Source organism: Arvicola amphibius, chromosome 7 (assembly GCF_903992535.2).
Source record: "Arvicola amphibius chromosome 7, mArvAmp1.2, whole genome shotgun sequence".
Taxonomy (NCBI): Eukaryota; Metazoa; Chordata; class Mammalia; order Rodentia; family Cricetidae; genus Arvicola; species Arvicola amphibius.
Window position 1 is genome coordinate 102,454,606 of NC_052053.1, and position 20,242 is coordinate 102,474,847.

General features: G+C 47.3%; 1 protein-coding gene across 4 annotated transcripts in view; it reads right to left on the reverse strand.

Annotated features, from left to right (window-relative positions):
- Positions 1–5,845: 5,845 nt before the first annotated feature.
- Syne2 (spectrin repeat containing nuclear envelope protein 2) overlaps positions 5,846–20,242 on the reverse strand; it is a 301,471-nt gene continuing 287,074 nt past the window's right edge. For 3 of the 4 annotated variants that reach the window (XM_038337457.1, XM_038337458.1, XM_038337459.1), the window contains 11 exons: positions 16,649–16,931; positions 16,110–16,178; positions 15,056–15,195; positions 13,207–13,321; positions 11,946–12,148; positions 10,768–10,968; positions 10,188–10,316; positions 8,528–8,719; positions 7,814–7,900; positions 7,196–7,245; positions 5,846–6,603 (listed from right to left, as the gene is read on the reverse strand). In XM_038337457.1, the coding sequence (XP_038193385.1) occupies positions 6,381–6,603; positions 7,196–7,245; positions 7,814–7,900; positions 8,528–8,719; positions 10,188–10,316; positions 10,768–10,968; positions 11,946–12,148; positions 13,207–13,321; positions 15,056–15,195; positions 16,110–16,178; positions 16,649–16,931 (1,692 nt within the window). In that variant the 3' untranslated portion in view covers positions 5,846–6,380. The remainder of the gene's footprint in view (positions 6,604–7,195; positions 7,246–7,813; positions 7,901–8,527; positions 8,720–10,187; positions 10,317–10,767; positions 10,969–11,945; positions 12,149–13,206; positions 13,322–15,055; positions 15,196–16,109; positions 16,179–16,648; positions 16,932–20,242) is intronic. The other variant, XM_038337460.1, reaches the window with a different exon arrangement.

Sequence of the window (20,242 nt, forward strand, 5' to 3'; positions counted from 1 at the left end):
ACCCCCCCCAAAAAACCCAAAACCCACAACTGACATATTACAGAGCAGCCATATTCGGCTCTGCCTTGAAATGGTTTGGCAGGATTCTCCTGTTTTAACCAGCAAGCGATTACCCGAGAAACTTATAGATAAGTGGGCTTTGCCCACTCTGAAATCACAATCTTAAATTAGAAACTGTCCACCATGAAATACCCTTAATACGGGTATGATTATTTTCTAATGATAGAGGATTCTCAAAGATTCCCGGGTGTGAAGTAAAGAGGGCTGGTGTGGGCAGGATTGTTCACAGGAGAGCCACACGGTGATTCCTTACAAACGTCCCTCTTTTCATGCCCCTGTTCTTCCTGCTTGTCAGTGGGAGATTAACTCCAAATATAATCCCAAAAGGTGAGAACACAAGTCAAATAAGACAGGGAGCTTTAACCATTTAAAAAACAAAACTGTGCTAACAGCATGCGTGTGGGCGTGCGCGCACACACACACACACACACACACTTCATGCCCATTTTTCCCCTGTAGATTCCAAACTTCCTGTAGTTGCAACTATATTATACATTTTGCACAGTCTCTGTTGACATGATTTTCTAAAAATTCCAGGGATCATCTTCACTTGTAGGCCAGCCAGTTCCTTGATGGTGGCCTTCCTCTTTGTGGCAGGTAAAGGTCAGTTCGCAGTCACTGCATTCTGAGTGGCCTTCATTTGTTTTCCTAGGAGCTCTGTTCCTCTATGACTTTATGAGGCAGTGGTTGTGTGTCTCTCTGAGCCTGCTGCTTGACTTTACTTGGTCATTTTTTTTTTAAGACAGATGCTGTGCGCCATCAGACTAAGGTTGATTACAGGCTTTAAACTGTGAGCCTGTTAAGAAACAAGCGTTTGAGTGTGGTGCCTTATGCCTACCTGGGAACCCTCACACTTGGGAGGCTTGCCATGAACCTGAGGCCAATCTGGGCTGCAGAGTGAGACTCAATCCCCCCAAAACAAATAAACAAATCAACCAACCAACAAAACAAACACAAAAATACTATGTGATGCTTTTAAGACTCGTCATGTGTCCATCTGGAAGTCCTTGCAATGTCCCTTTAATATCTATGCCGCTGTTGCAAAGAGGTTTAATGTGACATAAAATGGTTTTCATAATTTGGGTTTTAAAGACTTTTCATTAGGAGCTGAGTTTTAAGAACTTAAGAGTTGCTGGGTTAAGCCGCGTCTGATTTTCTCCTGTGAGTTCCATTCTCTTTTGGGGTTTGTATTCTTGAGAACTATGGTCAGTCTTCTGGGGAAGGGGCCATCAGTGCAGATGCTTGCCTACCATTTCAGAAGACGTACTAGTCCCACCTTCCCCTAGGTTGCCTAAACAGGACAATTGAACCTATTGTTACGGAATTGCTTCTTACACATGACCACAGGCACTGTGTAGCGATGTAAAAGTTCTGGTTTGCAGAGAATCTGTTTATTTGAGTAGATTTTCTATAAGTTTTGTCATCTGAGTCAACTAGTAATATACCCTCCAGAGATGGGGTGGAGTCAGTCATTGATACTGAAGTTAGATGTGTGCCTATGGTCATTTGAAGATTTCCCCTACAAGTGGGGAAGGAAAGAAGTGGGCAGTTTGCTTAAGCCTGAGTGTGAAACGTGAATCATCTCACATAAGCATTTGGAGGATACTCCAAGCTCTGCATGGAAGGAGGCAGAAGGGGTTATCTGGGGGGACTGGGGGTATTGGCCAAACTCAAACTCGGAGGTCTTCAGGTTAAGAAAATATCTGTATTGTTAGCCTTTAAAATGCAACCAACCCTTTGACATACTTCAGCCTCCCTTCCTGAGGGCAGTGGAGGCCCGTGAGACTCTTTCTTTGGAGTGCAAGATGGAGACGGAACTAGACTTTCTGCTAGTTGCCCCGGCTTAAGATGGAGCAGGGAACCTTGAAGCAATTCATTGGCTTAAAAAAAAGTTGTTTAGATTTCCTCCCCTAAATTACTGTAAGCCAGGCACAGTTAAGGTGGGATAAAACACACCCCCCCTTTTTTTTAATGGCCCCTGGACAAACTGCTGGGTAATTGAACAGGTGGCTTGGCTATCTGAAGAGTGAAGGGTCCCAGGTTGAAACAGTGACGGGCTTCTCTGGCCTGACTTCTCCAGTTATGTGTTTTGCCTCCGGGTGCTACTGCAGGTGAGGAACTGGGTCAGTAGCTTTCAATCAAGGATGGAGAGAGGCTGAGACTCACCTGAAGTGGGGTGGACACAGCGCTGGGGCTTTGTCTCATTAAATAGCCCTGACTGTCCTGAAACTTACTATGTAGACTAGGCTAGCCTCAAACTCAGAGATCCATCTGCCTCAAAAGTGCCAGGACTAAAGGTGTGCAGCACCATACCCAGCTGAGACAGAACATTCCCTCATTTAAAGATACAATTTTTTTTTTAAAAAAAAATGCATACAGGCTCTCATTATAGCCTAAATTGACCTAATCTCCAAAACTTGGAGGGCTCAAATGACATCACAACTGGAAAGTTTTGTACCTTGAGTCTTTATTTCATGCACAAAATTACTAGAACTATTATATAAAATTACCTTCAGCACGTATGGCTTCACCGTATGTGAAATATAATCCTAGCTCCAGATAACCCATTATATGTAAATATCCCCAAATACAAAAATGCCCTCAATTCAAAGAACTTGGGGTAGAGATAAGCTATCTATGTAGGTCATTCCAGAAAACTGAGAGTGGGAAAACCTGGGCCAAATGACTCTTTTCATCTTTAGATGCTTTCTTCCGCAACTGATGGCCCGTGGTTGGACCATTTACATACTGAGATGGTTAATGTCAAGTGGACAAGCTCTAGATCACTTTGGGCACACCTGGGAGGGAAGGCCCACTTTACCTGGGCAGCAGGAGTCCACGGGCTGGGGTCCCTGACTGACAGAAAACGGGGGGGGGGGGGGAAGCCAGCAGATCACGAGCATTCGCTTCTGCTTCCTGACTGAGGGCACTGAACTGCCTGCCTCCTCAGGCCCCTGCTGCCATGCCTTCCCTAGGAGGAACTTGCCTTTCTTAACTTGCTTTGGTATTTCATCATTGCAACAAGACACATACAACACACACACACACACACACGAAGGATCTCACTCCAGACAGACTGTGGGTTTCTAAGCCACCTATATGCTAATTGTTGTGAATTCATATGTGCAGTGGCCCTGTGTCCAGACAGCACTGTTTCCTTGCCATCCGCTGCTTATGGCTCTTACAATCTCCCCACTCCCTCTCTACAATATTCTGGAGCCTTTCAGAGGGGTGGGTATGATATAGATACAGGGCTGAGTCTTCCACAGCCTCCTATTCTCTGCACCTTGATCAGCTGTGGGTTTTCCATGTGGAATCACCATGTACTGCAAAAAAGCCTCTCTCATGAAGGTTGACAGATCTATGGCTGTAACAAGTAACTCATTAGTTGCCAGCTTAATACATTAATAGATGCTCCCCTTAGGGCCTATGAGCTGTCCAGACACAGGTTCTTGACTCTGATAACGGTGCCAGGTTTGGGTTTCAATTTGTAGAGCAGGCTGTAAATCCAAGCAGAAGGTGTGTGGTTAATCCCATGACATCTGTGCCACTCTTGTACCAGTGGGCATGTCTTGCCAGGCTGGTTGTTACAGTTTGCAGGGCTCACAGCTGGGTAAGATTGGTGACTTCAGGCCAGGCATGGTGGCACAGGACTTTAATCCTGGCACTCTGGAGACAGAGGCAGGTGGATCTCTGAGTTCAAGGATGGCCTCGTCTACATAGTAAGTTCTAGGCCAGCCAGGGCTACACACTGAGACCCTGCCTCAATTGGTTTTTTCCCCCTTTTCTTCTCTGGTAGCAATCATAGCACCTTCAAACACTGTAAGATACAGCCAGTAGGGATGAAGCTGCCAGGTGAGTGCTAGCTTGATTTTGCCATGTTTTGTGACTCAAGTATGTTGTATCTTCAGCAGTAGGTTTTCTATGATGTTCTAGAGAATAATCAAGAGTTTTGGCCATAGCCTGTATTATTTCAAATGATTATTTTGTATGTAGGCGGGAGAGTTTCACTGTATAGCCTTGGCTGGCCCTGAACATATGGATTCTTTTGCCTCTACCTCCCCAGTGGTTCTGGGATTAAAGGCATGTAACACCACATTCTCCCTCAATTTTAATAGATGGTTTTGCTAGGTGAAAGAGTTATACTCTTTCAGTATTTGGAACACAGCTTTCCAGGCCCTTCTGACTTTGAGTAATCAGTTGTTTGTTCTAACCAGCCTGCCTCTATAATTGACTTACGTGTCCTCCCTTGGAGCTCTAAAACCCTCTCTGTAGTTTGTGTTTTTAATATTTTAACTATAATATGTCGTGGATAATGTCTTTTCTGGTGTTATATATTTGGTGTCCTTAGACCTCATATCTGGAGAGGAGTCTCTAAGTTGGGGAGATTTTCTTCCATGACATCACTGAAAATATTTTCTATGCCTCTCTATGATGTCTTCTCTTTCAAGGCCTACAATTAGATTACGTCTTGTTATGGGCTTTCAAAACTTCCCCCGTGCTCCATTTGTTATTACTAATTTTTAAAAAATATTCTCTTGATCTTTACTGACTGATCCAGTTCCTCTATTTTGTCTTCCGTCCCCCGTCTCTGTTTTAGACACAATCCATTTTGTTGCAGAGGCTTTCCATCGAGGTTTTTAATTGGCTTACTGAGTCTTTTGTTTCTAACTTTTTCCCATTTGAACTGTTTTTAAAAATTCAAAACTATTTTCATGTCTTGGACCAGCTTCCTTATTTTATTCACCTCTTTGTCGTCTGAGCTGTTTGACTGTAGTTACAACCGTTCTTCTGTGTCATCTCCACTAGGGGCCATTACTATGGGAATTGTATTTTTTTTCCTGAGGTAACATGCTATTTGCGTTTTCTGTTCTCTGAGTTGGGATTTGCACATCTGGAGTTTGTTGGTTGAGGTGTTCAGGATGCTAATTCACAGCAGCTGAGAATCTTGATTTCTGGTTTGGTAAATGGGGATACAGCCTCTCTCCAGGTCTTCTGTTTCTCTGCTTCAGTCTGGTGTGTTTCGGTTCTAGAACAAGTTTCTCCTGGCAGTATGGACTGTCCTGGGTCTCAAGGCTAGATAGGGCAGCTAGCTGGCAGGGCTCATGTGATGGCTGAAGGGTCTCTGGAGAGAGGAGGACAGGCTAAGAGGAGGGGGTGCTCTCTGAGAAGCAGCCAGGGTGACTCGGGTGACCCAAATGGAGGATAAGGGGAAAGAAAGTGAGTAGCCGACCAGGCCTGCACTAAGGACAGGTGGTGGCTACAGGGTCACTGGGATCAGGTGAATCTCAAAGGGAGAGAGAAGGGCTGAGAGGAGGGGGCAGTCCTAATGGGGACACTGGGGGAGTGAGAGCAGAGTCAGCCTACCTACAGGTCTGTGCCACATGTGGTGGCTGTAGGGTCCATGGTAGCAGGTGGGATCAGGTGACTCTAAGTATCTATTATATTTGGAAGACTACCTGCCCTCTGACAGAGTCCAATACAACAGTCTGGCTTTTTTTTTTTTTTAATGAGAAACATCTGAGTTTTACATATCACAAATAGTTCTAACCCCTGGTGGCCAAACAGCTCAACCAGACCCAAAGTGTCTCTTTAAAACATGAAAACTCTTTAAAAAATTAACTTATAAAAACATCCCTATCAAGTCTGGAGCTTGGCATTTACTGTACATTAGTCCAAAACTCAAGCTAAAAATCTTCTGTTTTTTTTTCTAAATCATTACATTATTCATACAGATTCAGCGGTGTTAAAAATATGCACAAATAACCACATCCATGCAATAAAATTTCTTTGAAATTTTTTTTTAAAGCAATATGAAGGTACAGAACAGGACATTTTAGTTTATAACTGGGAGCGCAGACTGCTAGCCGACTGGAGGAAAACTGATTCTCAACATTTCAAATGTGTTTGAATCAACCATGATTGGAGCTCCCGAACCATTACTAAGGTAGGGACCTACTAGCTTCTTGGATATAGTTCATTTATGTGCTGAACATCATTGTCTGTGGGCCTTATAACAGCTGTGCTACAAATACAGCATTTTACAAAGTGCGTGGTTCTTTGGGAAGCCCCCCTTTCCAGAGTTCTTGGAACCCAATTACTAGCTTTGAATGCCAGGTCCTGCTGTGTACTTGGTTCTATCCCAGAGGAAGAACATCTTGTCTGAGTTGTCGTGGGCCCCTAGAGTCCATTTGCTCAAGACGAGGGAGGTGTCTGCAGCAGGTCCCTGCATCTCGTCAAGGCTAAGAGTCACTCACAGGTTGAGCTGAGCACCTGTGGCCAATAGGCTAGTGGCGTGGCACTGCAGCCAGCAGCATCCTCTAGGTGGGAGGAGGCCCGTTGGTATACCGCAGCATGGGGTAGAAGGAACGGGCGAAGTTGTTGGCCTGAGTGCAGCTGTAGTCTTCTTCAGAGGCGGGCAGCAGGCAGGCCAGAAGCAGTAGCAGCAGCAGGAGCAGCTGCAAGGGCAGCGCTGCCCTGATTACCCTTGAGAGGAAGGAGCGTCTTGGCTGTGAGCTTCCAGGGCCATTGAGGTGGGACATCCTGCCAACAGAGAGGTGGGGAGAGATCATTGGGAGTGTTCATAGGCCACCCTCACCATTCATTATCTGGCTCCAAGCTTATGAAGGAACCACAGGCCGCTGAGATGTGTGCTTCAGATGGGATGACAGCTGGGCTGATGGCTAATTAACATTGTCAAGTTCTCGAATAAGAGGCACATGGGTGACAGATTATATAGTTTAACAGGGGCTGGGAAGAACCTGATTTAAGAGTGGGCAGCACTGTTCCATGGGCTGGGGTGGGGGGGCTCTGAACTTAATAAAAAGGAGACAGCAGCAAGTTGAGGACAGGCATTCATCCCTAGGTGCTTCGTGACTGTGGGCACAATGTGACCAGCTGCCTCGAGCTCCCGCTACTACGTTCCCCACCCCCCATGACGGACTGTGTACCCTTGAACAGTGAGCCCGGGTAAACTATTCTTCACGCACGTTGATCTGTTGTTCTCCCAACAACAGAAAAGTAACTCAGACAGCGGGGTGTGCTTTTGGAAGAGGAGCCTGGTCCTCTGCAGATGAACCTAGAGAGTGGTGCCAAGAAGGCTGGGGAGTCTCTGTGGGGACTGGGATGCCATTACCTGCTGTCTGTCTCCTCTTCCTCGTCGGCAGATCTCTCTGCTCCAAACTGCTGGAACAAAGAGGCCCATGATGCAATGTGTCCTTCCTTGTGGTTAGCTAGCACCCCACCCCTTAGGTCACTATCCCGCCACACTTTTGGGGCTAGAGTCACACCATGTGTGATTCGACTTGACATGATTGGGTTTATTGAGCCACCAAGATTTTCATATTTCAGTTTCCTGGAGACCTTCAACAGGGGTCTTCATCTTCCATAACCTACTGTGACCTCAGAGAAAAGCAACTCTCCAAGAGAAAGCCTTAAAAAATCATTTTTAATAATCACTTGTAAGGGCCAGCGAGAGCACTTTCTGTCAAGCCTGAGGATCCAAGTGATGGAAGGAGAGACCTACAGGTTGTTCTCTGACCCCTCCCCCCCCATATGCACCAGTGGCATGGGTGTATATACAGATCCATAAATGATTGTAAAAAAAAATGTTATCTTTTGGTCAGAAGGTTGAAATAGATTGGCGCTGTCAAGAAAGGTCCAAGGGATCATGGAGTCTCAGGTTTCTGTCATCTTAATGACTCTGAGAGCCATTCTGGGTATTTTTTTTTTTTAAGGAAGGAAGGGTACTCACCTTTGCATAGGAAGTCGGTACAGAGGCAGCTGGAGGCTGTTCCCCAGAGTCCACATCATCAAAGCTGGCCAGAGAGGGGTCAGGATTCTGAAAGCCACACCCAGTTTTTCAGGTTAGGGCAAAACAAAGCTCTATGTAGTCTCAAGAGCACTGTGCGTTATGAACTTTAACAAGGAGTAATTTGTTCCTATCCCAGCTTAAAGCCTCCTAATTGCTCTCTCCTCCCGTGCAAATAGACTTTTTCAGAAAAAAAGGGCCATATAGCTGGAGCGCAGGAAACCCGTAACTCCAGTTGGCCGTGAGTCTCCATACATCACTGATAGATCTCCAGCTAGGCGAGACCAGTTTGGTATTCCCTTGAGTTACATCACATTTTTGAGACCCGAAAGTCGGCAGATTAGAGGACAATCAGGAAAGAGAGACCAGGACAGTGAGGAGGGCGGGAAATCATGTCATGAGAGACAGTGAAGGCTTGTTTCCAGCACAAAGGTAGAGATGATGGCAGGACCCATCTTGCATATAACCCTACTGGTAGACAGGTACAATTGTTATCTGCCTTTTTTCAAACGACAGAACACGCACAGGGGGCTTATGTAACTTATAAAGCTGTGTGGTCCGAAAGGGGCTGAAACTACATTGCCTCCCCCACCATAGTGAGGCTACAACCTGTCTTCCTGCGCCATCTTGACACGGAAAAGCAACAACCGGACTTACCAGTCTTTCCTGCAAGGACATCAGATCTTGAGCCACTTGCTCGCGCAGCTGTTTGAGTTTCTTCTCGATTACATGGACCTTCTCTGCGGCCTCAATGTAGTCTTCTCCGTGCCCCTTAACGAGAAGGCTGGAGGAAATCTCCTGCAAGGAGCTGACTTGAGGCTGACGGTCTTCCAACTCCCTTTCCAGTTGCTGAAAGCAAAATGGTGCAAAGTGGTTGTCTGCGGGGAGCATAGGGTAGCTTTCTCTGTTCTGGGAGGGATGCCAGGTACCACTCAGCTCCAGGACTTCCTATGGTTCACGGGAACCAGTCTCAATCCTTGTTTGGCTTAGCACTATTAAGAGAGCAGCTCAGCAGGTTGTACCCCACTCCTGTTTTTAGTTACTTTTAACTCTAAAGATAATTTATTTTGAAAAATTAGAGGAAAGAAGTAATGGGTGTGGTGTGAAGACACCCCCTTCCTTATACACAAGGTCAGAGAAATTGAAGTCAGTGAGTCAAGAGCTATGAGGTCAAACCCTCAGCTTAGATAGACAGAGGAGCCCCCGGGTGATCACTTGGCTGTTGTCTTGTTATGCTGCTACCTCCATCCAAATTAAAAGACCGAAAATGTGTTTCAATCACATTTCAAGTTTTTAGTAGCCACCTGAGGGGCAGACAGGACCTTTCCACCCATGTGGAAAGTACTTTTGGGCACTGTTAATGTAGGGATAAAAAATTCCTTTAAAGCAATGCCCACCAATTTTAAATATAAAATATTAAAAATCAAGCTACATATAAGCTTACAGATTTAAAACAAGTCCCTTTGCGAATGTGTGAGGATGTATAGGTCTCACCTTGGGCTTATTTGTGGAAAGCACAACTTCCAGAAAGTTCCAGGAATTTCTACTATGAATATAGACAACTCAAGCTTCCCCCCCTCCCCCAAATGAACAGTACAGTCAGGCCTCTGTGCCCCAGGGTCCTGCACCCATAGTCAATCAGCCATGGATCAAAAACCATTCACAACAAAAGAATTACTGCTGTTCTGAACACATAAATGCTCTCCTTAGCTGGGCAGTGGTGGTGCATGCTTTAAACCCAGCACTCTGGAAGCAGAGACAGGTGGATCTCTGAGTTCAAGGTCAGCCTGGTCTACAGAGCAAATTCCAGGACAGCCGAGGCTGCTGCACAAAGAAACCCTGTCTTGAAAAAGGAAAAAAAAAATGCTTTCCTTGCTGTTATTCCCTAAGTGTGGTATAATAGCAATTTATAGTATTTACACACTAAATTTACATTATACTAAGAATAAGAAATCAAGAGAGGATTCAAGGTATATGGGAGGATTTGTGTAGGTGGCATACTAATAACATGCAAAAACATGTACCTTTCACCTAATGGACTCAAGTACCCCCAAATCTGGGTGTGTGCAGGTGTCTAAACACTCTGCTGTGGATATCCGGGGATGAATATATTAGTGGGGAAAAAATGCTTCAGTGGGCTCGAGTTTCAAAAGTATTTTTAAAACACTTGATGCCCCTAATTCCCAAGAGAGGTTCTTCACCTCTCTGCATGAGTCCACGAGTCACAGCCACCTACGGCACTGGGGTGCCCGGAACGCTAGGGGAAGCTCGGACCCGTGGAGGTAGACAGGGAAGTGGTCCTGTGGAAGGGACTCACCGCCAGCTCTTTCTGACTCTCCAGGAGCAGCTCGCGGTCCGCCTCTGGGCTGGCGACGCGTGCCTTCTGTCTTCGGCTCTCTGCACTCGCTAGCCACAGGAGCAAGTCCTGACTCAGCCGGTGGAAGTCCTTTAGAGACAACATTCTTGTCAGTGGGAGCTGGCTCTTTTGCGTCCATTAGCTGCCCACCTTTCTCGTCTTAGCCGGCCTTCTACACGCCATTGTTTAGTCCTACAGATAAGCCCCAGAGCCAGGCGCTGGATGATTCCCAGGTCTCAGAAGGCAGCCCCGGGAAGTGAAGTGCTCCCCTGTTACAGGGCTAGGACTCTGACTCTCTCAAAGGACAGAGAGAGGCAGTTTCCTTAACCCGGTGGCAAGCTTGCTTTACCTTTACTGTGGGCTTGAGCAACAGGCCTGGAAATCCTCAGCAAGCACAGGGCCCATTTTAATGGCAGGAGGGGCATAGGAGCTTTCTTACCCCCTAACCCAAGCCAGCTCTGGTGATGGTAAAGCTATCTGCAGCTCCTAGCATGTGGGCCAGGCTGCTGCTGGGCCAGGATCTTGGGCTGAGTCAACGTACCTGGCACTGCATGAGTGACTGTCGTAAGTCCCCTCTCCAGCTGTCCATCACCCCCTGGACCGTGTCCCAGGACAGGCTCAGCTGGTGGAGCCTATTTTGGAGTTCTGCAGATTCGGGGCTCTCGCTCGGCAGAGATTCCTTGTGGCTCACGTTGACGGAGACCATCAAGGTCTTGTAGGAAGCAAAGGCTTTTAATATCTCCTGCCACCAAGGGAACAGATCAAGTTAGGACTTCTGGCAGCAGGGGGATGGGGCTCCTTTTGCAATACCTGTAAGAGACAGACCTTCTCCACACTTCTCCAAGCAGTGGCCACCAAGACGAGAGAGAATGCAGCAGTGAATGGCTGGGGAGTGTCAGCTGAGGGAGCTGCCTTACAAGGCTAATGGACTTGGCTGCCTTGCTGGGTCTGACGGCAGAGGCCTGCCTCCTGGCTGACAGACTAGCCCAGAGGTACGAGGAGACTCCACTGACCTCCACAGTCCCTTCTCTGTCTTAGGAACCATTCTTGGTAAGACTAAATGTTTCCCAGGTAAATATGTAGCTATTTGGCATTTGCCCCTAGGTACCCCAGAATGTCCACCCCTTTAAGAGGAATGGTAACCTGGGAAAAACAGATGTGGAGAGAAACTGGACAACCCCCAAGCTTCCCGTCCTGGGTTTTAGGACCTCAGATTTATTTGTTCAGGGCACCCCCAAAATGCAGGGTTTAAGCTGCCCCTCCCCTGCACCCTGGGCCGCTGCTCTGGGTAACAAATCCTTACTGTACAACAGGGTAGCTAAGTCAGGCCACAGGACTCCTCAGCCAGTGAGCCAGGAAACTGCCACTGTTAGCCCTGTGTGAACCCCTCATACAGGTCAGAAGGTTGGCTTTATGCTGCCTCACACTGGCTACCAGCACCTCCTCAAGAATCTAAAATCCAGATCTTTCCAGCCCTTAGGATCTGAGCCACATCTCAGCAGGGCTCTTCTGGGCTTGGTGATTATCCATAGATTCTTTCCCATGTGCAAAGAGAAACCTGCGTGTCTGTCCTTACTGAAGGGAAAGTGGATGGACCTCTCTACACACATTACCCACATGCTGCCAGCTATACCAAACCCAGGTCTGATCTGTTTGTTCGGCACCACAGTGCACGTCTGCTCTGGTTTCCTCTCCCCTCCCCCCAGGGCTCCCACTCACTTGCAGTTTCTTCACCCTGAGTGCCATTTCCTGGACGTCGGAGGGAGGCTCTGCCAGCCTCAGGGCTTCCAGCTCCGCTTCAGTTTTTTCAAGCCAAGCGGCGATGGTGCCGATGTCAGAATTTAGCTGCTGCATGTTCTCTTTTATTCGGAGTTTGCCGTGAAGCTCCTGCGCCTGAATCAGCTCCCATCTGTCGAAGGCACCTGGAATCCAAAGCTGCCCATTAAAGCAAGCACATGTTCTCAGCTGTGTGTGAGTGGTCAGGGCGGCTCAAGTGAGTCCAGGATGCTCCTGGCAGGAGGATGGGAGCCAGGGAATCTCCATGTTCAAGGCCCCCACTCCCACAAAGGCTAGAAAGATGTGGGAACAGAGGGTGAGGAAACCCAACCTGTGGCCAATTGGTATTCTGACCTCCAGCTCAGCAATTCAGGTGGTGTTGCTGTTTGGACTCAAATGATGAGAATGACGTGGGCATTCTGATCATACGACTTCACACTTAGTTCAGCAACTACTTTGGTAACTATAGAACTCGTCTCACGAGGCAGTTGAGACAGACAATGTGGTAATTTCCGCCTTCCCATCTTGTTTTTTCATACATGGGAAGTCATTAAAAGATGCATTTCAGAGTTGGTTGGTGGTGATATACAACTTTAATCCCAGCAGTCGGGAGGCAGAGGCAGGTGGACCTTGTAGACCTGCCTGGTCTACAAGAGCTAGTTCCAGGACAACTAGAACTGTTACACAGAAACCCTACCTAGAAAGCCAAAAAATAAAAAACCCAAACAACAAAACAATGCATTTCATACCCAGGTGGTGGTGGCACACACCTTTAAATCCAGAGGCAAACAGATCTCTAAGGCCAGCCTAGTCTACAGAGCAAGTTCCAGGACAGTCAGGGCTACACAGAGAAACCTTGTCTCAAAAAAACAAAACATGAATTTCATCTTTTGGGGATCCTTTTGTCATGCAGTGTATAAAGAATAGTGTTCAAAGGGCCAGAGACACAATTTTGCCTACCAAGCCTAACCCCAGCACCACAAAGAAAAAAAATCCAAATTAAAGTGAGATGCTTAGAGATCCATTCATAAACACAAATTGGCGTATTTTGAAATAACAGAGGCTATTGTGGGGCAGGTTCAGCAGTCTCGGTGAATTATGTCATTGTTTGATCTCTAATCTATCAGATAAATGTTGAAGTAAACACCTGGCTAGGCCCAGATCCCAAACTCTGTATCTGCTAAGGGATGCCCATTTTTGGTACCTGGCTGCTGTCCTGTTAAAGTGTCCAGCTGTTCACCTTCCTGCTGGGGACTGCCCTTTGAGCCTCCTGGGCCTTCTTTGTCATCATCAGTGCCTTGACGTAATAGGAACTTTACCTGGAACGAATCAATTTTTTAGGTTTATATGTCTATAAAATTGAAAAGGGAGCTAAGGAACACCTGGGTTCATGGGAACGGTAAAGAAATAAAGATATGGGACCCTTCCCACCGAAAGGTAGCAGATACGTGACAGACGCATCCTTGCACATGGCAAGATCTGTAAGCGAGCAGAGCTGAGGGCGGAAAGCAGGCCTCGGCGACAGCCCATGAAGAGGATGGTATGGCAGTGATGGGGTACAATGGCTGGTTTAGTCTGCATCCTTCCTAAGGGTCTCCACACAAAGAGTCAAGGTGATCACCAATCTTATGAGACAGCTCCTGTGGGGGGCACTTTTACACCCTCAGTGTTCCACAAACTCTCCCTGCCCCTCCACGTCACCCTGTTGAGGTGTTTGGCATTTTCCTCGCTGTGAATGGGAAACACAGGATCCTCCGCTTCCCTGGGTCATTCATTATCAGTCATCCATTCTTAACGCACACAGTGACTCTTCTGCTCCCACAGAGCTGAGTGGCCCCTGATGTCAGGCCTTTCCAAAAATAAACGGATCCCTTTTAGAAAAGCTGGGCTTTCTCTGGATCATTGTCTTTATGGCCTCTGCGTGCAATGGGGAAAAGGAGACTTCCGAGCTCTGGTAACACACGTGGTTTTGCATCAAGTAGAAAAGCTGAGCTGCCAGGTGAGGAACACAGGCCTAACGCTTGGAAGAAGCTGAGGCACAGGGTTGGGGGAGGGTACTGGGGCTGGGTGGGGTCTCCTTCCCCAGTCTTAGGCTGTACCATACATAGATGGAGACAAGAGAAGTGGAAGCTGTCTGCTAGGCAAGAGGAGGAGCTCTGATTCAGCCAAGGCTGTATCAGATTTGACTGGTTAAAAGCAGAACTGTCTTCCAATTCCGTAGTAACAGTCACCCCTAGATGCAGAGGGCACTTTGGCTAAGCCTCTTGGTCCTCCACCTCCACTGCTGTTGGCTTCCCTGAAAGATGCTTGTGGCACTAAAATGCAATCAGCATTTTAACCCAGTTAATCAATCCCTCATCATTAATGCTCTGGACTAACAAGGATCTATGGCCACCTGCTGCCTCACCGGAGCACACCAGGAATTCATGCAACTAAGAGGCGTAGGTACATTAGTACAAAAAGCCACCCCAATACTGTACTGGAGTGGTATAAGGACCACCCCTCCAAGGGCCTCCTCCCTGTACACACTTCAACCCTACTGTATGAAGCAGGTCTGCTGTCAGCTGGGGAAGGCTTACAGAATGCTGTATGCCCACATGACCAGGAAACCAAATCCATACCCTCAGCACCACCGCTTCAGATAGTGAAGCCCCTTTTTTGTTTTCTGATGTGCAGTCAGAAAGCAAATACAGCAAGGATTTGAGAGCCAAGAGGCAGCTTGGGGAGACTCTTATTTATACAGATAATTGCCTCTAAGAGAAATAGTTCTCTCACCGGGTCACTATCAGCACACACAGATTTGGGGGCTGGAAACCCTCAAGCCAGTCCATTTTCTGGGTTCTACTGAAGCATGGGTACCTCAGCAAAGGGCTTCGTTCTTTGGGTGGTGCTAGGAGCTGAACTCAGGACAAGCTAGGCAAGTTCTATCACTGACATCCCCTTCCTGAAGTCCCCTCAGAAGAAATCCCACCACTGTAAGCAAGACAGCCCAAAAGCGAGATGGGAAGTGCACACCTGTCTCTGGGCTATATTCCCAATGGGTCCAGACTTACATAGGCTGGTTTGTAAGGGGTGCTGGCATCTGAGGGGACCGGCGCCACAGTCCTGTCATCTTCCACTGGTTTGTAGTGATGCTTGGCATGGGAAGGGCTGTCAGGAACGTGCCACGTGTGGCCCTCAGCAATGGATTTACCTGAAACAAGGCGTCACACCCGTTAGGGCCTACCCTCCAACCAGAGGCTTCCTATTTAGTGACATAAACACGGTCACAGGTGACATGACATCAGGTTATAGTATCAAAATGAGTTCCGCAGCTTTCCTTGCAAAGCATGCATGTTTGCAAAATGTCAGTACGTCTTGGAAGGACATGAAATGAGTCATGCAACTGAGCGACATTGCACCTTCACGAGATGGGACCACAGCGGAGCACAACGGACATATGATTTGCTGCAGGGAATGATGAGTGGCATTCTGGGTGGTGCTGGTGTCTAGTCTGGAGGCCTAGGCACTCTGGGCAGGAAGGCCAGGGCTGGGGGCCAAGAGGCTAGAAGGCCTCTGAGGAGGGAGGGAAAGGGTGACCGTGACGATGGGGGCAAGGACCAGACAGCCGCTGACAGCTCTCTACTACCACTAGAGATAGGGACAGGGTTGGGGGTAGGACCAGAGCTGCCAATCAAGGCGAGGTTTCTTCTGCTTTGGCAAAGGCAGAGGTCCTTTCTAACCCCAGCCACACATCTCAGGAAATCACCAGAAGCAAGGAAGTAGTTTGAAACCAAGCCACCATGAAGAAGGCTTGGCCTCTGCCGAGGGACTCCAGTTAGGTGGAGGAAAAACAAATAACAAAAGGAACCACGACAAAAATTCCTTCTGCCGGCCTAGAAGTGGGTGGAAGGAGGGGGTGGAGACCACTCTGGCATGGCGTGGGATCTTGTAAGGAGCACGCAGGTATGGTGAGTACAGCAGTGTAAATACACCATGACGCGAGGACCAACGCGCATGGTGTCCACAGAAGGCACAGGTCAGACATGATGCGGGAGCGAGGTTTAGGATGCAGTGTGTGCCATGGGATGCGGCCATGTTGTGACACATGCACGGGCAGGGGCCTACCAGAAGATGCTTTCAAAGATTTTGTGGTCATTTTAAGATATGCCTCAGGATTTTCAGGGATTTCTACATCTGAAAAAGAACAATGTCATTGTCCTCACCGGAGGTGCCAGCAGAGTAAAGCCTAGGCAGTAAGTCAACAGAGCAGATACATTGCCAGCTTTTCTAGCAAAAGGATTTTCGAAACCAGAAAGACTGGTTTTCCCCAGTCAACTCCTGTTCATGGCAGTGGTGTGTTAGGGGCACACATGGCAAAAAGGGCCACACTCAGTCTACTAACTAATAATAATTAACACCATAGAAAAATCAATCAATGAGTCTCCCATTGGCCAGAAAAACATCAGAAGATGAATTTCATTCCGCTTATAATAGGAGTGAGCTAATTCTCAAGTGACGCAAAAGGCAGACAGGGCAAAATCCAGAAAGCCACAAGCTTGTATCGACCACAATCTGGACTCTGGATCACCGAGAAATCGCCGTGCTGCTAGGGTGCTAGAGATACAAATGGGTCAAGTTCACAGGCCTCGGGTAACTGCCTTTACCTGACAGTGCGCTGTAGAATGGACCCTCCTCGTCGTCTTCGTGAGAAGAAGATCCCCCCACATCACCTGTGTGATCCCACTCCAGCGGGATCGAGTCCACACTGACAGGGGTCTCACAGCCAGACCGCTCATGTCCCAGAGCCGGGGGCACAAGGTGGCACAGTGACTGGGAGGACGGTGGCTCCTCCATCTCTCTCCTCTTACGCCAAGAGTCAGCCTGGATCTCTCTTGGGTCTTCTATGTCCGTCTCATTCTCGGAGGCTTCCTTTTCATCTTCTAGGCTCTAAATGAGAGGCCCCGGTTTTAGGATGAACTGGTTTAAAGGCTGCTGTAGCTGTAAAGAGCGTTGGGGGTCGGCCTATCTAGCAATTCTGAAAACAGCTGGCATTAACATTTCTTGAGTACTTAAAAAGGAGCCGAGTGAGGGTGGACTGGGGAGAGGGCTCAGAGAAAAAGCCATTGCCACACATGTGTGAGGACCTATGGGATCCTTTGAACCCAAGTGAAAATAGGACATAGTATTCTGAGTGACTCAAATCCCAGTGCTCCTACTGGAGGCAGAATCCCTGGATACTCATTTGCCCGTTTGACCTATACATCTTAGTCTGGTGTACACAGCAGCAAGCTAGTTGGAATAGTATGGAATATTTCTTTACACTGGGTTATGATGTGTCACTGTGATTGGTTTAATAAAGAGCTGGATGGCCAATAGTGAGACAGGAAGAGGTTAGGCGGGACTTCTGGGGGCAGAGAAGTCTCAGGAGAAGAAGAGAGGCGGAGTTGCCAGCCGGATGTGAAATAACCTGGATGGATGTAATGGAGATGAGGGAACAAACTATGGGAGGACGTAGATTAAAAAATATGAGTTAGTTTAAGTTATGAGCTAGTTAGAAATAAGCCTAAGCTAAGGCCGAGCTTTCATAATTAATTATAAATCTCCATGTCATTTTTTTTTGTGAGCTGAGACCCCAAAAGATAAGTCCGTCTACTCTGGAAGGTGCGGTCCAACAAATGCAACTGTCCTCTGACCTCTAACGTGCTTCATGGGACATTTGTACAACCCCTCACACACAAATGTGCAAGCACACACACGTACGCCATTTATTAAAAGGTCTCAGGTCTTATGTATGGTTATTCAACTTTGAACAATCCACAGTGGAGCCTGGGCTCTGAATTTTTAGAGAAACCTAGCCCTTTTTTTCTTAGCAGAAAATAAAATAAATTAATAATAATAATAATAATAATAAATAATAAAGCTGAGCATCTAACCTAAATAAGTTTATCTAGAAGAGAAAGAAGCAATGGCTAAAGTGTCATCATGGCTGATAGAATCACATGTTCTAGTTTGTTCTCTGTGTGTGCAGGGGCATGTATATGCGTGCACATCTATGTGCATGTGTGCATATGAAGGTCGATACTAGGTGTTTGTAATAGTTAATCTTGATGGTCAACTTGATGAGATTTACAACTACCATGGAAACCCATGTCTGGGCATGCCTTTGAGGGGTTTTGGGGATTAGGGCAAGTGAGGTGGGGAGACCCACCCTAAACATGGGTCAAGCACCATTCCATGGGCTGGGGTCCCGGATTGAATAAAAAGGAAAAAGTGAGCCGAGTGCCAGCATTCATCCCTGTCTGCTTCCTGACTGGGTGCAACGTGACAGGCTGCCTCAAGTTCCTGCCACGAGACTTCCCTGCCATGATGCACGGTACCCTTTGCGAACTGAAAGAAACCTTTCTTCTGGAAGTTGTTTCCATCAGGTGTTTTGTGACTGCCACAGGCTAAGTTAACGGACACGGGTGCCTTCCTCCCTCTCACTCCATTCTCCATCCCAAACTGAACCTGGAGCTGGCAGACTCAACTAGACTAGCTGGCCAGGAAGCGCCAGGCTCCTCCCCCATCTCTGTCTTCCAGCACAGGGTGACAGGTGCCTGATGCTGGGCCCAGCCTTTTATGTGAGTGCTAGGAATCCAATCTCAGGCCCTCATGCTTCATACAGCAAGCACTTTGCCAGCTGCCACCTCTCCGGCCTCCATCCGTCCTATCTTTTATTTTCCAATTTCATAATACAGCGTCTCTATTCAGCTTACACTATAGTGCACTACAGAGAAAACTCCAAGCAAATACCTTTAAAAATGAGGACTTCCTGGAGACGTTCTCAGGCTACACTGATAGGAAAACAGCTATATTTGAAGTCTGCCGGTTGGAGCACACACAAGAGAAACGATAGGAAAATAGCTATATTTGAAGTCTGCTGGTTGGAGCACACACAAGAGAAACCATGTAGCCAGGCACGGTGGCTAATAAGATGGGAACTCCATGCAAACTTCACGAACTGTCTTGGGTTGAGGGAAACGTCAGGTCACGTTGGAAAGCCGGCACATCTGATACTTTAACGGTGAGAACAGAGCATCGAAGCTTTTAGATTTGAGAGGAAAAGGCAATTACACTCCCAAGAGGCTAATGTGTGTAATCCAAACTGGACAGATTTCATCCAGGGGATGCTGGCACTGGCAAGGAAAGCCCTGCACTGAGGATGATGAGGGCAGGGGAAAGGAGCACAAATCCCAGGCACCATCCTTCCCACTGCTAAGTAACTGTCGCTCTAAATCAGTGAGAATGGAAAAAAAAGATTCCCCCATGCCATTTTGTTCCTATTACTGTTGTACTTGGCAGCATTTTTTAAAATTAGTTTCTCAATCATTATCTTGAAAAAGAACATTCTAGAGTACTATCATTAAAAACAGCTTGGAAAAGCGGGGGCTGGAGAGATGGCTCAGTGGTTAAGAACACTGCCTGCTCTTCCAAAGGTCCTGAGTTCAAGTCCCAGCAACCACATGGTGGCTCACAACCATCTGTAATGAGACCTGGTGCCCTTTTCTGGCCTGCAAGGCAGGCATGCATGCAGGCAGAACACCATAAATCAAATAAAGAAATAAATACATGTTAAGAGAAAAAAAGAAAAAAAAAACAGCTCTGGAAAGCATGACCACTGTTGTGTCTCACAAGGCAGGTGTAAGGCAGTCCACCTTCAGAGGTAGGTCACACCACCCTACAACCTGTAACACTAGAGCACACACTTTAGAAGCATTACTGAGACTCGATCCACTTTTCCAACAGAGGGCCCAGAGGCTGGTATGCCACTGCTCTGAAGAGGATTTCCTCTTCATTAGCCACACAGTTCAAAACTCAATAGTTCAAACTGTCATATACTAGAGAAAAAAAAAAGAGAAATACAGAGGAAAAAAATCCCCCTAGGGGCTTGAGATGGCTCAGTGGTTAACAGTACTTACTACTCTTGTAGAGGACCTGAGTTAACTCCTAACAGCCATGTCAGGCAGCTCACACTGCCTGTAATTCCAGCACCAAGGGATCTGACATCTTATTCGGGCCTCCAGGGTGATCTCTAATGGTTTCCTATGGAGCCTGAAGCATTCCATCCTGAACAGAAGCTCTTTAAATAGGAAGGTACACAACTCAAAATAGATGATCAGGAAGTCCCTGAAACTGATCAGAGTCACTAGACCTGCCAGAGTAAGCAATAAGAGCTGAGAGGCCCCGTCAGATGGAAGGAAGCTGAGCTGCCAAGAAGA